The sequence below is a fragment of the Octopus bimaculoides genome, chromosome 2, assembly GCF_046866305.1.
Source record: "Octopus bimaculoides isolate indiv1 chromosome 2, ASM4686630v1, whole genome shotgun sequence".
Lineage (NCBI taxonomy): Eukaryota > Metazoa > Mollusca > Cephalopoda > Octopoda > Octopodidae > Octopus > Octopus bimaculoides.
The window spans coordinates 129,493,636-129,511,731 of record NC_142929.1 but is presented as its reverse complement, the minus strand read 5'-3'; the positions used below and the strand labels follow the sequence as shown (position 1 = coordinate 129,511,731).

General features: G+C 33.4%; 1 protein-coding gene across 6 annotated transcripts in view; it reads right to left on the bottom strand.

Moving 5' to 3' along the window:
• The window catches only part of LOC106874304 (ankyrin repeat and IBR domain-containing protein 1), a 303,299-nt gene that overhangs the window by 77,025 nt on the left and 208,178 nt on the right, over positions 1–18,096 (bottom strand). For all 6 annotated transcript variants that reach the window (XM_089338084.1, XM_089338105.1, XM_089338091.1 and 3 more), the window contains 3 exons: positions 11,154–11,271; positions 6,359–6,522; positions 826–914 (listed from right to left, as the gene is read on the bottom strand). In XM_089338084.1, the coding sequence (XP_089194210.1) occupies positions 826–914; positions 6,359–6,522; positions 11,154–11,271 (371 nt within the window). The remainder of the gene's footprint in view (positions 1–825; positions 915–6,358; positions 6,523–11,153; positions 11,272–18,096) is intronic.

The following is an 18,096-nucleotide window of genomic DNA, read 5'->3' as shown; positions in this document are numbered from 1 at the left end:
ATTTATTGTATCCTGTGCTCAGGTGCACTACAGTTCATCAGAAAAAAAAGTAACCAAAACTGCATGAATAGTACATAAAATATGCACCTACAACCTTAGAAGGGATATGTGAAAAATTATTTCTTTTGCCCAATATTAAATCCATAAAAATTCCATCCCACTTCAAATAGTAATTTTCAATAGTTTTAAGCTTTTACAGTGACAATATCTCTTTTAGTGCTACATTATCATCATTGTTGTTTTAACATCCACTTTTCCATATTTGCATGAGTCAGACAGAATTTGCTGAGGCAGATTTTTCTTTGGCCAGAAGCATTTCCTGTTGTCAACCTTTACTTGTTTCCAAACAAAGGTAATATTTCTCCATAGTTGGGCATGTTAGTTACATTAATCTCTAAGAAGGAATTTCAAGGTCTTCACACACACATATACACAATGTATGTACACATGCATACATGTACACAAACAATATAAGTACACACACACAGACCCTTCCCACCACCACCACCACCACACTATATTAGCAAAAATTTATAGAGAGAATTTCAAACACAGGGTGGCCCAAAAGTAGGTTCACAGTTATTCAACTACCCCTTTTGCATTCATATATTAACAGTTTAGATCTTAATTATAAAAAAATGTGAAACCATTATTCTATGCTAATTTAGTTAATTTTGTCAATTTCCCTTTTCAGTTTGAAAGATAGAAATTTAAATGTAATAAAATGTTTTAAAAGAAATTTAAAGTGCCTACATAATAACTGTAAACCTACTTTTGGGCCACCCTGTATAAATAAATAAAAAGCCTGAAAGTAACTTTACTTACTGTTCCCAACAAGAACGACAAAATCGGTGCTCACAAGGCATATGAACTGGTTCTTCTGACATCATAAATGTACAGGTACATATATCACACTGGAAAGCAAGAGATTGTATCATTTATAAAAACTGCCATAAACTACACAATTTTATTCATTTATACATGTGTGCACATATATATATAAATGGTGAGATCTTTCGAAGATTTTTACAATTTGTTGCATCTTATTTATTCTTAATCTTATTTTAGAATTTGGTGGCTCTTATTTATTCTTGGCTTGATACCTACACACACTTTCCAAATTGAATGTTGTTTAATATGAGTTGATGTTGATATAAAAAGTGAGCTAAGAGAACTAACTATACTGGCCAGAATTTTTTTTGTTTTCTAACTGTAATAATTGAAAAGGCTATGTTCTGCAGATGAGGTTTTTACATAAACTGAGACATATTTGTAGTTGTCACCTTGTCTACTAATAAGGTTCAGCCTTATCCACCTGTTTAAACATAAAAATTTAATTTCCAATAAAATTAATTCTTCATTTTTTGAAAATATCTCTTTTCTTTTGTGGCATGAATACTCTACCTATTTTGTGTACAAGCTGACCTGATCTGGCCTATCACACCTACACTAAGGCCATTTTAAAACTAAACAACTGCACCACTGACCTCTTGAATGTGTGACATGTGTGATAATGTATGATTAATTCAAAACAATGTGAATAAACAAGCACTACATTTGACAGAGTAATCAGAATGCTAAAGGGTTAATAATTATTGATAGGTTTGTTTCCCTTCTTCAACTAAGAGGCAAATTTCAATTCATTGAGAATATTTTGGATCATTTGGTATGTCAGCACCTACCACAGTGTTGATACAGCTTCATTTTGCATAATTTGATAAGGGCTTTATCATTTCATTCTAAATTCCTTATAGAAATACTCATACATTTCTGAGTTATATTTAAATCTTATCTATTTTCATTCAAGTATCGAATGTGTGTGAAAATAGACTTCAAATTCTGAATCATAAATCTAAAGATCTGACTAAAAATTTGCTGCCAAATGACATAATTACCATGTCAAATTATATAATGTGAGCAGGTATGAAATATAATAGAATTCAACATGAAAGAGTTAACTAAATGTTTCTTGTAGGTCACAGAATATCAATAGATGCTAAAAGATCATAATTTTCTTTAGCTTTTTCTTCTTTTTACTATAAAAGTACACATTCATGTTTGGTACATATCTATTAGATTTCAATAGTTTCATAAACATTTTTCAAAACTATCAGTTCATATTCAATTAATATCTGAAGTTGAATGATAAAACACATCACCATTGTACATATTCCATTTTTTTCTTAAATTCATAACACTATTTCCCATTTTGATTAATTTACAAATAAATTATATTTTTGCTGCTTAGGTTTGCCAACATTTTCAAAATCCATGTCTTCTTTTCAGTTACCTTACTTTATGTACAAGTACTGAATAAAAGTTCTTAAAATGATAGTTAAACTACTTATTTTATATTTCATTAAAGCTGGATTTTTTCATTTCCTTTCACGATGTAATTTAGTAGTTTTACAGTTTTTGTTATTGAATGCTAACCAATTATCATAACATTTTCTTCACAAGATGAAAACTGGGAACACTACCAGAATCATATATACAAAAGCAAACACTGTTCATAAGTGGAGTATGAATAGAGTTAATTATTCTCTGAACCAATCACTTTTATACATGAAGTATTTAAAACCAGTGACAGTCAAATGAATAAGAAAGTAAAAAATTGCAACTACAAGGTACTCAACAAGTTTACTTTCTGTTCTCTTGTTTTCTCCTACTTCTTGAAGCAACAACATTAAAATGAAGAATTACAATCTAAAAATATTTTGTGTATTTTACTTCTGAATAATAAGTTGCAGACCAACAGATTTTAAAATCTGAAGACATTAGGAAAAAGTGTTTAAATCTCTCTATATGACAAACATACTGAATTTTATTTCACCAAATTTTAAGGAAAGTAATGAGCTAAATCAATATTATGCATAGTATAGTATTATTGATACAACCCTAGAATATTAAATATCAATACTACACTGTAGATGCAAAGAAATACAGTGGCCTTTGAACAAATAGCCTAGCAACATTTTAATGTAGAACACTGCAGCTAGTGAAGGTTCAAAGACTATAAACTGCAATATCAGATTCTTTAAGCAATTATGTAGCAGAACAGGTTGATGACAACATACCCAAATCTATCTAATCAAAACTATCAATTGTTCATGATAGCATTTGTAATTTATTTAAAATTTCTACCTGAAAACATCAATATATATATATATATATATCATTGTGTAAAACACAACACAAAAAGCTAAAAAGAAGTTTCATCTGCAAATATATGATACGGAGAAATGTAAAAGGTGAGATCAGAAAAATAAAAGAAAGATAATATTCTATGAAAAAATACATAGTTTAGACTCTAAGTTCTAGTACTAAAGCCCTAGTACCTACTAATATTCATAATCTATCATATGAAAATATTCTTTTCCATGCTTTGAAGCTTTAAAAAGTATTAATAACAGAACACATGAAATAAATGCTATGATAAATAGTTTAGTAATTGTTAATTGTTGAATGAGCAATGTTGATATAACCAGAGCAGAAACCAAAAAAAGGATGATATTTAAAAAAATAGATATTGAAAAGAGACAGGAGAGAAATTTGTTAAGGAAAAGAAAATAGCAAACCACAGGAATGAAACTATATTCCTTAATAAATAACTGTAACCCTTACAGAAGTCAGTCACTGTTAAGAATATCATTAACTAAACTTAATACAAAATACATTATTTAAAATGGTCATAGATTTCTATAGTATTTTCAATAATGAATTGTAATTTAACACCCCTGTACAAGAATGGAATCAAACTTTCAACACACCATAAAGCTCGTTGTTCTTTTTAGCAAACACTTTCATCTCTGTTATTGATAGGATATTAACCCTCGTGATCTCTAATAGTCCAGTAATTGACTTCCATATCACTCTCTCCTCAATTATATTTTCTTTTCCAATGCTTCATTTATATGGTTATTGAATCGTTTTGCTTAGAAACAGGCGACTGTTAATCTTTGAATGTTATCTTCAAGATCAATAAGTCATTAGATCCTATCTAATTTACAAAAGTAGAACTCTGTTATGGGTAACTGCTTTGCACTGTAATTCACTTGAATAAATCAAAACATAACAAATAAACTATTATTTAAGTGGATCAATGAGTTACTTACAAACCACTGGTTGGCAGTGATTTACTATAAAAACAAAGCAAGCTACGGGAATTGGTTTTTAATGATTTTTAACTGATTTACAGCTTTTATTTATTAAGAGTATATTAGAGGATAGTGATAATCTAATACAGAATTATTCCAGTTACCCGAAAATTACATTTCAAATACACATACACATATAGCAGGGTTCCCAGATGCAAACAGTCCTCTAAATCAGTGGTTGTCAACTGTGGTCCATATAAGCAAAACAACAAATTGAAGATCCACAGTAGCATTTTAAGAGTTCTTGAAAAAATTCTGCTTTAGAAGTATTTACAGCAAGAAACATCTAGGTTTCTTTCTCTAATGTTTTACACAGTTCAAACTGCACAAGTTAATATGTGAAAAACAAAACAGAAATTTCCAAAGAAGAATCTATAAAACTCATTTAAACACATTGAACGGCTATGGAGGTCCACCAGAATAAAATAGTAATCAAAAGGGAAATAATACATTTCTAAATCTCTCAGAGAGATTTATGCAGTATTATTTCTATTTTAAAAAATCAGTGAATGTATTTCACTTGAAATATATATGTTTTCAAAGGCAGATAGGCATCGACAGCTAGCAAGCCATGCTACTGCAGACTAATGATGAGCAATGACTCTGAAACTAGTCTCTGGATGCTGGCTTTGCTGGGTGGAGGTGCTTGTCTCCACTTTGAAAACATAAGGACACAGGAAATGTGTCAAGTCCAACAGGAAACGGTGTTTCCTAGGGCTAAATAACACAAGCATCCTTCCCTTTCATGGGACTGCCACATTAAGTTGACAACATACTATCACTAAATCAAAAGGGGTCTATAGATTAAAAATGGTTGAGAACCACTGCCCTAAATGAACAAATTGGATAATGAATGGATTTTCTGAAGAAAATTAAACTCGCATATTGAGCTGGATTTGAATAAGAAACTGTGAGTAGGTTATGCACGTGTATAAACAAATTGTAATGGAAACAACTTTTCTGAAGAAAATTATGTTCAATGAGCTACAATTTGAACAAAAAACCAAGAGTAGTTGACACACATATAAGTGGCTGGAAGAGCATGTACAAACAGTTCAGTAACATCCATGTATGCATGCCATCTAACTCAAAAATTTTCATGGAAAATAATATTTCTCTTGTGAAGTATATTTGCCACTTAAATGTGGCTAACCACTAAGGGTGGATGCTACTGTAGCTTGTAGTCCCAGGAGGATACCTCCTTCAGCTGGCTATTTACACTTTCTGTGTCCTATCAGTATTTGCAAATACTGATAGGGCACAGAAAGTGTGTCAATAGCCAGCTGGAGGAGGTGTCCTGGTATCCTGGGGTTACATGCTACAGTAGCCTCCACCCTTAGCGGTTAGCCACATTTAAGTGACAAATATACTGCACGTTGTCGTGCAGCTACTGTTTATACCTCATTCAGAGATTTATTATTGAATATTTCTCTAATTTTTTGCTTAAAACATAACCATGGATCAACAAAAGCAAGACATATGCAAGCACACACACACAAATATACATTTATGAATTTTGTATTGATGGATGGACAAATAAAACATCATTTCAGGTCTTTATGTGGTGTTTGGGTGTGGCTTGGAACAAACTACCCTTATTTATATGTATTTCAATAACTCACGTAATGAATAATTTGGTTAATGAAGAGGGCTCTGTAACAGATTATGTTCATATATAAAGAGTCCACTGTGTATGTGTGTGTATGTATGTAGATATATGTACACATGCACACACACAGAGTCATGCATATATGAGGGGAAAGAGAAGAGAGAGAGGATGGTAAAGAGAGAGAGGATGGTAAAGAGAGAGAGAGAGAGAGAGAGAGAGAGAAAGAGGGAGGTGGCTTATTTTCAATCTTGGTTTACTTTCTTATTGACAATATTAGGAATGTAAACTTTATTAGACGTAAAACTCAGAAAAATCTTGACAGATAGCAAACAAACCAATTCTCTAAATAATTTTTATATAGCTACTCAAAGAAAAATAATTGTGTGTGGGTGTGTGTGCATGTGTGCAGGGAGTGGGGTTGAAGAAAGATGTAAAAATTACAGATTTTCTCAGTAAACATTATGCCTTTACTACCATCTTAATATAAATGAGAATCTACAAACAAACCTAAACACACACACACACACACACACATTGAAAATACACATGTTAATAACAAATCAAATGTTTTAAGATATAAAAAATAACTTACAATAGCGTCTTGCTCTGGTGGTTCGGAAGTGGTTGGACTGTTGAGAGTTTCTGGAAGTATTGGCTGATCACTGTACAGACTTGGTGGAGGGGTTACTCCACATTTTTCACAGCATGCAAAAGGATCAGTCATCCAAGCTTCTAATAAAGTTTCTCGGGACCATTCTACAGAGAAAATAAATAGATAAATAATATTTTGTACCTTATTTATATATAACTTACTACAATTAGTCATCATTTTTGACAGCACGGGGCTGTCAAATATTCTGTTACAGAGGTCAGATGCAAGCATGGCTGTGTGGATACAAAGTTTGTTTTGTTACTATACTGTCATGAGTTCTATCATATTGCATGGCACATTGGTTAAGTGTTTGTTTACTAAGGTAGCCCAGGGCAGACCAATACCTGATAAGTGAATTTGGTAGAATGAAACTATATAAAAATCTGTTGCATGCATGTGTGTGTATCCATTTGTCTATACACGTGTGTGTGTGTGTCTACACATGAATGCATAGGGCGGCAAACTGGCAGAATTGTTAGCGGTATTTTGTCTGCCGTTACGTTCTGAGTTAAAATTCTGCCATGATCAACTTTGCCGTTCATCCTTTCAGGGTCGATTAAATAAGTATCAGTTACGCAATGGGGTCGATGTAATCGACTTAATCCCTTTGTCTGTCCTTGATTGTCCCCTCTATGTTTAGTCCCCATGTGGGGACTAAACATAGAGGGGGCACATGAATGCATGTGTGTCTTACTTAAGCCCATCACTCCCTACAGAGAACAGCCCATCAATGATTTTCTTTTAATGTTCTCGACTCTAGGTTATACTGACCTTCTCATTTCATACATCATTTTAATGTCTTCTGGTGGGAAGGACTATTTCTCCCAAGTCTCATTTTAAATTGTCATTGATGCTTCTACAGCATCGTTTTCTTTTTCTAGGTATGGAGTGTTGGCCCTATTCAAACTCCTGTTTACTACTGGGAAGAGGCAGTGTATATTAGTCTGGCCTCTATCCCTTGACATGTCTGGCATAAGAGGCTCTACAAGTATTTTGTTCTCTGATGGCATAATTCTAACAGTCAATTAGGCCACCACACCACAAAGACTGGGTATGTGTGTCTAGGTGAATGTTTACATTCTGCACAAAAGAGCTGAGTTAAAATTATGTTGTATGTTGACATTTTCTGTCAACAAAATTGCCCTCTAGTTCTGCACTTTCAAAGATAGGTAGATTAAAAAAAAAAAAATTCCCCTACCTGAAAAAAACAAAAAAACAGGTAAGGGTTAGTGATGGGCCTCACAGGTGAGCTAACACAAATTCAAGATATGCCATATGAATGGTGAGCCTGTATAGACAAAGGAATATCGTCATCATCATATGATGAATCAATATGTTCTGATATCAAAGTAATATCTTTTATTTTTTACTTGTTTCAGTCCTTAGATGGTGGCCATGCTGGGGCATCACCTTGAAGAATTTTTAGTCAAATGAATCAACCCCAGCACTTATTTTCTTCTTTAAGCTTGGTACACATACGCACACATATCATCATCAATGTTCCATGGTGGCATGGGTTGGATGGGGCATATGTGTGTGTGCCCCACATCATAGGTTAGTAGTTAGCGACTTCAGGATCAGGGCTAAATGACTGCCCAGAAGATGACCAGCATGGAGGAGGAAGGTCTGGAAGCTTAAGGATCCTCTGAATGGACAGAGATTTAGAGACGTATTACTTGAAGCTTTTGATGAAAAAGAGGAGGATATAGCATCACATAATGTGGAGGAGAACTGGGGGTTCCAACTGGACAACCTGTTGAGGGCGACTAACCAGATTTGTGGCTGGTGCAAAGTCCCCTCTTGACCTAAGCACAACCTTTGAATGTTGGGCCTCACAGAGGCAATTAAAAGCGACTTTTGGAGATATGCTGTGCTTGAGAAGACCTGGCAAGCAAGTGGGATCATAGCCATAGCCAATGCCAGTGTCATATAACCGGCCCATTTAAAAGTACCCTTCAACTGTCAGGCAATCTGCTGTACTTGAGAAGACTTGTTGAGTGAAGTGAAACTGAAGTTGTGGCCAATGCCAGTGTCACCTGACTAGCATCCATGTTGGTGGCGCGTAAAATGCACCATTCGAGTGTGGCCAATGCCAGTGCCGCCTGACTGGTACCTGTGCTGGTGGCACATAAAATGCACCCACTACACTCTTGGAGTGGTTGGCATTAGGAAGGGCATCCAGCTGTAGAAATCTTGCCAGATCAGATTGGAGACTGGTGCAGCCTCCTAGCTTGCTAGTCAAACCACCAACCCATGCCAGCATGGAAAGCAGACATTAAATGATGATGATGATATGTATATATATATATTTATTATTAATATCAGGGTAAGAAAAAATTTTAGAAATATTTTACTACCATTGGCCTAGCATGTAGAGAAATTAGACAAATAGACTATATATTATTCATATAAATACAATGTACATTTAAACACATAAGAGGTATCCTTCTTAGGATACCTGGCACGCTAGAAGGAATAGCCAAAATCCAAACCATTATTAAGGATAAATTTTGAAGAGAAAGAAAAATAAAAACATTTACAATCTATCTCCTGGACCATGGTTTCTCACTCTACATTATGTGTTTAAATGCACACTGTATTTATATATATATATATATATATATATATATATAATACCTCGTTCAGAGATTTAACATTGCTTATATATATATATATATATATATATATATATATATATATATATATATATATATATATACATATATATTTGTATAGGTATGTATATACATGTATATATATGTGTGTGTATATATATATATGTGAATATATATATATATATATATACACAGATAGATAGATAGATATAGACATTTGAATTCATCAGAGTTCACTTTAATTAATCTTTATGAGTAATTCACAAAAGGGGGAAATGAGAATCTACAAACAATATTTCAAGATTGCAATGTAAGTCTCTTACTGAGGAAAAAATCACTAAAAGAAAAATCAAACATACAATAAGAAATAAAATATGAACAAACTGGCTCGTAAATCTCATATATAATAAGGAGGATTAACAATATATCTTTCCCCCTGTTGAGCTTGTTTGTTTGTACACACATATATATATATATACACACTCTCTCTCTTTCTCTCTCTATCAGTCCATGTGTGTGTGTTTGTGTGTAGGTGCATGGCTTAGTGGTTCAGATGTGGCACTCATGTACATACCATTGTGGTTTCAATACCTAGAATGGGTGGTGTATTGTGTTCTTGAGCAAAACCTTTCATTTCACATTGCTACAGTCAATTCAGCTGGCAAATGAGATCAATCCTGCAACAGACTGGTGTCCCCATCCAGATGGGGATACATGCTATACACTACAGTATATAGGAAACTGACCTTACTTATTTAGGAAAGTGGCCTTATGAACCTTCGGCTTGGGAAAGACCTTTGATCCTTTGATATCATCATCATCATCGTTTAATGTCCGCTTTCCATGCTAGCATGGGTTGGATGATTTGACTGAGGACTGATAAACCAGATGGCTGCACCAGGCTCCAATCTGATCTGGCAGAGTTTCTACAGCTGGATGCCCTCCCTAACGCCAACCACTCTGAGAGCGTAGTGGGAGCTTTTACGTGCCACCGGCACGAGGGCCGGTCACGCGGTACTGGCAATGGCCACGCTCAAAATGGTATTTTTTATGTGCCACCTGCACAGGAGCCAGTCCAACGGCACTGGCAGCAGCCTTCGCTCAAATGTATTTTTCACGTGCCACTGGCACAAGTGCCAGTAAGGCGACGCTGGTAACGATCACGCAGAGGCAGCCCTGGCCTCATTATAGATAATACAGGCATACATACTTACATGTAAACAATACACATACATCTATATATATATATATATATATATATATATCCACACTTATACATATAAGAGAGAAAACAAGAGAATCAGAGAGTAAGATATATAGCTATGTTTTGTGCGTGCATGTGTAATGTATCTATTTAAATCAATAAGTGACTATATATTCACTTCAATGTATTTTGACAAAGTTATTATATTAAATTAATCCTACCATTTATTCTCCAGTCTATTACTATTCTCTACCAAGATAATTTATGTAAAAATCTTTGTTTTAGCTATTCAGTCTCAACTTAACATTTTGTGTTCATAGCAGTAATAGTAAAAACACCTCTCTAAGAATTGTTCAGTGTGTATAACTCAAAGAAACATTGGTGTGTGTGTGTGTGTATATATATATATATATATATATATATATATATATATATATATATATTTATATATATATATATATATATTATATATATATATTCATAGATATGTAGATGTTTCTTTTATGAAAGTCTAGTGACTACAAAAGAATTAAAAAAATTAAACAGTAGATATAAGCACCTATTTTGTTCACTGTTTGTAAAATCAGCAATTCTGGAATCCTTCTGAATGCATGTAAGGAAAAATAGAACATAAAGCATGCCACTAGAATAGTACAAAGCTACTTGAATTGTGAGATTGGATGATGTACGTGCTTAACATTAGTGCAGCTCCTAGAGTCCAGTGTACTTTGCGACGAATACATGACTATTTTTTTCTGTGTACAATTGAGTAGCTACTTCTAGACTGTCTTAAAGAAATTATTTTCTTTCATGATTTAAACAAGAGATGAAAAAAAAAATATAAGTAGTAACAAAAAAATAAAATGTCCCCACCACCACCAGCACCAAAAAAAGAAAAAAGAAAGCGTGAACTTACCATGGTTTCTAAGGAGAGCTTCAGCAGTAAAGAGTGGGACACTCAACATATCAGCTGTCTCAACTAGCAGCTGATCTTTTACTTCTTGTAAGTCTTGAGTACGGAGACCACTATATTCCTGTAAACAAATAGCAGAGAATTATTAAAGAAAAAAAAAAAAAGCAGATTGATTTCCATCAGTTTAGATGACAATTATTCAGTTTTTCAATGAACTGAATTACCAGCTCATGGAATTAAAATGTATGTAGTTGAGTATTCCATAGAATTGTGCACCCTTAACATAAACCTCAGAGGAAATCAACATGGCCCAGTGTGTGACTAGGCAAGCCCTTTACATTACAGGGACAGTCCATTTGACAGGCTTCTGCACAGTTTCCATATAACCAGTTTAACTCACAAGGCTTAGGTTGCCAAAGGATATGGTAAAAGACGACTGCCCCAATTACAATGCACCAGTGTCGCCGTGCTGGCGGCATGTAAAAGCACCCACAACACTCTCAGAGTGGTTGGCGTTAGGAAGGGCATCCAGCTGTAGAAACTCTGCCAGATCAGATTGGAGCCTGGTGCAGCCATCTGGTTCGCCAGTCCTCAATCAAATTGTCCAACCCATGCTAGCATAGAAAGCGGACATTAAACGATGATGATGATAATGGAACTTGGAACATCATAACCATTTAGCCGCACTGCATTCTTTAGAATGAAAGTAACACACAGAAAAACAGCAAAAGGTATAAATATAAAATAGATTATAATGAATTTCTTTCAGCATTTGAATGATATCAAAATCTATCTGAAGTTGAATTCTAAGCACAAGGGACTAAGAAATCAATTAAAAATAAAATGCTGTTCTATGCAGATTATACATATTCAGAGTTTATAATAATCCAATAACTCTGTTTATATTTACTTCTAATGTAAACATTTATGCAGTGAAATAATTTTCTAATACATCACAACTACTTGGTTAGGTCTGATGAGTTCTTACAGATTAATAATAGTGATAGAAAATAGTAATATAAATGGTTCATAGAAGCAGAAACTCATCAGAGCAATTAACATGACAAGTCTGCATGATGTGAGTTGGTGTTTCTTCACCAAGCAATTGGGCTGCTTTGCTAGTTAGGATTAGTCAGGCTTGAAAAATACTGTATACTAGTCAATATTGTATATTAACTCTAATGATGAGAGTTTAAAACAATAAATATAGCTGTACTGTGTTGTTAAAATCTATTCATTGAACTTAATTGCATGGATAATGTTAGTATAACATCAAGACTTGTAATTTTTAAGGCAGAATGAATGTGCACATGTATATGTGTACACATGTGTGATAAAGGAAATTAGTAGATCTCCACACCACCATCATCATCATCACTGCTTTAATGTCCACTTTTCAATGTTTGCATGGATCAGATGGAATTTGTTGAGGCAGATGTTTTACAGGTGGACGCCCTTCTGGTTGTCAACACTCACTTGTTTTCAAGCAAGATAATATCTCCCCAAGACTGGACATGTTTTCATGAAAGATTCAAAAATGAAGGATACCACTTGTGTGATAATGACATTCATTATCAACTACCATGCTATGTGGAGACAGAGAGAAACAAACACACACATACAATACACACACACACACACACTCATGTACAACAGTCTTCTTTCAGTTTTCATCTAGAAAAAAAATTGACACTTGCCCAAGGTGCCATGCAATGGGACTGAACTCTAAACCATGTGGTTGATAAGCAAACTTCTTAACTACACAACTTCGCCTGTACCTAGATCTATAAAAGAGTAATGAGTTCACTTAAACATATCTTTGTATCTCTAAAGAAAAGGCGTCTCTAAAACAACAAGAATTTCCTTTTCCTCTAATGAATGCACACTAACATTATCCTAACTTACTTTTATTACAGAGATTTTTATAAAAAGAATCTAACATGAAGTAATTTGAAATTTAAGACTGAAAAAAATTTTAATTTTATTTTGATTACTTAATCTAATAATCAATCATGTGTCATTTGCTTTCCAGAGGAACTAAAATTAAAAAAAGTAGAAAATCAATTAGCAGAAATTCTAGAATGATTTTTTTTTTCAATGTTTATACAAAACAGATACATTTTAGCAATAAATTTTGTCTCTCTAATCTTTGGGTTTAAATTTTGAGATGCTACTGTATTTTTTTAATAATCAACAAAAACTAATATTAAACACCAATTCTGTAAATAAGATGTAAAGTATATATGTAAATAAAATAAATATATATGTAGTATGTAAATATATATAAATATATCTGTGTCTAACTATATCTATCTGTCTCATTTTGAGCGTGGCCGTTGCCAGTACCGCCTGACTAGCCCTCGTGCAGGTGACACGTAAAAGCACCCACTACACTCTCGGAGTGGTTGGCATTAGGAAGGGCATCCAGCTGTAGAAACTCTGCCAAATTAGATTGGAGCCTGGTGTTGCCATCCGGTTTCACCAGTCCTCAGTCAAATTGTCCAACCCATGCTAGCATGGAAAGCGGACGTTAAACGATGATGATGATGATGATGATGATATATATATGTAAATAATACATATAATATATATATATATATATATATAAATGTCAGTTCTGTAAATAATATCAAAAAATTCTTTCATAGAGAAATTCATTAAAAACTACACTGTAATATTTCATTCAAAGAACTTCGGTTTACTTAATAATGTGCAATCATACTTAACAAGTTGAGAAATCTATATAAGCTGTCAGAACACAAGAAAATGCAATCAGTCAAGGTAGCTGTGTGTGCGAAAGGAGGATTTAATTAACTGTTGTCTGCTCTTCCACCAATCCTTCATCACTCCTACATACATGATATTCATTGGAAACTGTTGCAAATTAGTTTTATATTTCTGTATGAATCATCACCAATACATAAACTACTTGGAGTGCATTATTCTACATTCCCTGTGTTCTTCGAAAGAGAAGTAAAATTATCTGATAACTTGAGCAGTTTTCTCTAGTCAGCATTTTTATTAAGATACTAATCCAGTTTGTTTCTCTACAATGCAGTAATCCAGCACAACTATATTCATACAGCTTAAAGACATAATGTGTTAGATTTTTCCTTAGTTACATATACTGAATGAAAAGGAATTTATTATATAGCCACTGTCCAAACTAAAGACTCAACATTAATCCATCACTAATGATCTGGGTTTATAAAACTATATAAATGCTCTCTTTGATCTTGCATATAATACCTTAATAATAAACTAAATTGCTAGAACACACACTGGGTAACAAGATATGAAGTTAAGAATCAATTTACCTGCCACATTTTATCTAACACTACGAAAGAATAGTTCCTCATCAAAGGGAAAATTTATATGATAATGAATCAATTGCAAAGAATATACAACAATGAATTGTTGGCTCTGATAGTAGTACAAGGAATTCTGTAATTCTCACAAAAGGAAGGGATGAAGGTTATCTACATAGTTAAATGAACAACAAACAACCAACAAGTATTTTCTGATCATTATATATTTTTTTCTTTATATGCTAGTTGCTAATTATTTTCATGTAAGATAACCTATCCCCAAAAGATTTTAATTGTTGTAAGAAATTGGAAAAACTCTCACAAGGCTTCACAGAAAGTACATAAAACAAGAAACATTTTGGATTCAGCATCATCTATATCTTTTACTTTTTACATCTTCTATATCTTTTACTTTTATATCTTCTATATCTTTTACTTTTACATCTTCTATATCTTTTATTTTTACTTTTACATCTTCTATATCTTTTACTTTTACATCTTCTATATCTTTTATTTTTACTTTTACAACTTCTATATCTTTTACTTTTTACATGTTTTTTACATCTTCTATATCTTTTACTTTTTACATGTTCCAGCCATGACGCTGCGGTCATGCTGGGGCACTGCTTTGAAGCGTTTAATCAAACAAACTAACCCCAGAACTTATTTCTCAAGTTAGGTATTTATTTTATCAATCTCTTTTGCTGAACTGCTAAATTATCGGGAATATAATCAAACCAACACCAGTTCTCAAGTAGTAGTGGAAACAAACATAATTACAAAGACAAACACACAAGGCAGGTTTCTACACAGATTCCATCTACCAAATTTGCTAGAGTAGAAGACCCTTGCCCTGGTTGCAAAGTGAGCTCCTTAACCACAAAACCATGCCTACACCTTTGGTAATAAGTTGATTTTCTTTCAATGCCCTTCTTTGAATATATTGATTTTTACCATATCCTTTATGATCTATATTTGATTCTTAACATGTCAGCACTGTTAAATTCAAGTTTCCTTATCCATTTTTTCCCCTTTAATTTTAATTTGTACCTTGGAAATTTTTTCACATGGTCCTGTGATATACTAATCTTCAACTTTTCAAAATCCACTTTAGCCACATTATTCTTTCTCATCAGCACAAACTTTTGATTAGAGAACCCAAGAATTATGTGAGCAATGTCCCCAAAATATTGGTTTCAATCTTCTGGCACAAGACCAGCAATTTCAGGGGAGGGGGTAAGTTGACTGGTACTTATTTTATGAACCCAAAAGGATGAAAGGCAAAGTTGAGCTTGGTGGCATTGGAATTTCAAACATAATGCCACGAAGCATTTTGCCTGGCATGTTAATAATTCTGCCAGCTTGTCACCTTAATGTCAAAAAAAGAAAAAAAAAAAAAAAAAAAGAAATGTATTTCTTATGCAGACTTCAAATTTTAAAATAGTACTTTTCTTTTAAAGCAATTTCAATAGTTAGCAAAATATTATTTTTCAAGATGTAAAGTAGTCTGATATTTCCAATTTATCAAATATTCAACTGGATTTATTTTTTGAAGTAATTTAAAAAAAGCAAAAATACTGAATACTGAAGAGAAACAGCTTTTACAAACTATAAAATGTGTTAAGAGGTATTGTAGAGTTAAATCAATAACTAAGAAAGTATTATTTTCGATCAAGAAAATCAAAATATACCTCTAAAATTTATATATGCTTCTAAATTACTAAGATTATATATATTTTTTATTCTTGTTTCCTTTACTGAACTGCACTCATGCTGGAGCACCACCTCAAACTTATGTGATAGTATATTTTTAGAATAATATTATAGGGTTGCTGCAAGAGGCCAGATCTAGCCAGTTTAAATGCTAAAAGTTTAAAGCATTTAGTCAAACCAATCAAACACAGTCCTTTTATTCTGTAAGTCTGGCACTCATTCTAAGGATCTCTTTTGCAAAACTACTAAGTCATGGGAATACAAAACAATACCAGTTGTCAAGCAGTGAGAGAAGCTTGGATTTGGTCATTCAACTATTCATTGACATCTGTGTACCATCGGAAAAGTCAGCAAATTGGGTCAGTGGGTTCCTCACAAACTTTCTGAGTCTAATCGCATGCATAGAGTGAATGTGTGCTCTTCTATGTTGTCACTTTTCACGAATGAACCTTTTTGGGCTTGAATAGTTACTGGTGATGAGAAATGGGTTCTCTATAAAACTGTCAAGCATCGAAGACAGTGAGTAGGGAAAGGAGAAACACTGGTACTCCAGGCTAAAGAAGTTCTTCACCCATGTATGGTGTTGTTATCTGTTTGGTGGGATATGAAAGGTTTAGTCCACTTTGAACTTTTAAACCCAACCCGAACAATAATAAAGGAGATCCACTGTGAGCACTTTGAGTGGTTTAAGTCAGTGCTAGAAGAAAAACGACCATCTTTGGTTTCAAGACAAAAGGTGTTCTTCCATCAGGATAATGCTCGGCCACATACAGCAAGGATGACATTCCAAAGGCTGGCGCAGTTTGAATGGGAAACGATGCCCCACCTACCATATTTGTCAGACATTGCCCCATCTGATTATCATTTATTCACAGTCTTCAAAATCATTTGGATGGGAAAAACATGAATTCTGTAGACAAGGTCAGAACAATACTGGAGGAGTATTTTTCATCATGGACAAGTGAATTTTGGAAGAGGGGCCTTGCAAATCTACCATATAGATGGAAGAGCATTGTAGAAAATGCAGGAGAGTATATTTAAGATTAAGAAAGAACTTTATCTTAATTTTGAAAAATAAATGAAGTATAAAAAAACTGCATTATTTATGGGATTACTCAATATATAGATATGCATGTATATATGTATGTGTGCATATATATATGTGTGTCTGTGTGTGCATGTGTATGCGTTTGTGTGTGTATGTATTTTTGTGTCTGTTTGCCTCCACCCCCACAACTTGAAAACTGGTGTTGTGTTTACATCCTTGTAACTTAGCAGTTCAGCAAGAGACTGACAAAATAAGTGCCAAGCTTTAAAAAAGAAACGATAAGCATTGGAATTGATTTGTTTGACTAAACTTCTTGAAGGTGATGTCCTGGCATGGCTGCAGTCTAATGACTGAAACAAGTAAAAGATAAAAGATATTTATTTACACTGAAAAGTCTAATAAGCAATTTATGCCTATCACATTTGCTTTGCTCAAACACTAAGGTTCTTTGTATAAAACAAATTTAATTTAATTGGCTGAATTTGAGCTTGTCAACTTTTCAAGATTAATTTGGGCATATTCTTTGAAAGATAATTTGCAAAACATAAGGTTTTTTTCAAAGCAGGACAAAAGTTATTATTTTCTCTGATGAAAATTATTACAGCTCGTAAATGAGTTACTAATTATCAGAGAATAAGACACTAATGAGAAACAGTAATATTTCTAGTGAAGTAGAAATATAGTCAACTTTATTTAGACTGACTAATCAATTTTTCGTAGTATTTGGCATGCAAGATTATTGATGTGAACTCATGTGTTGAAACAGATTTTATTGTGTCTCAAGAGTCATTGTGCCAATAATAAAGACGTGCCCGCGTTCTATTTCACTTATTTTATTATTAGTCAACTTGTAAGGTGGCGAGCTGGCAGAACCGGT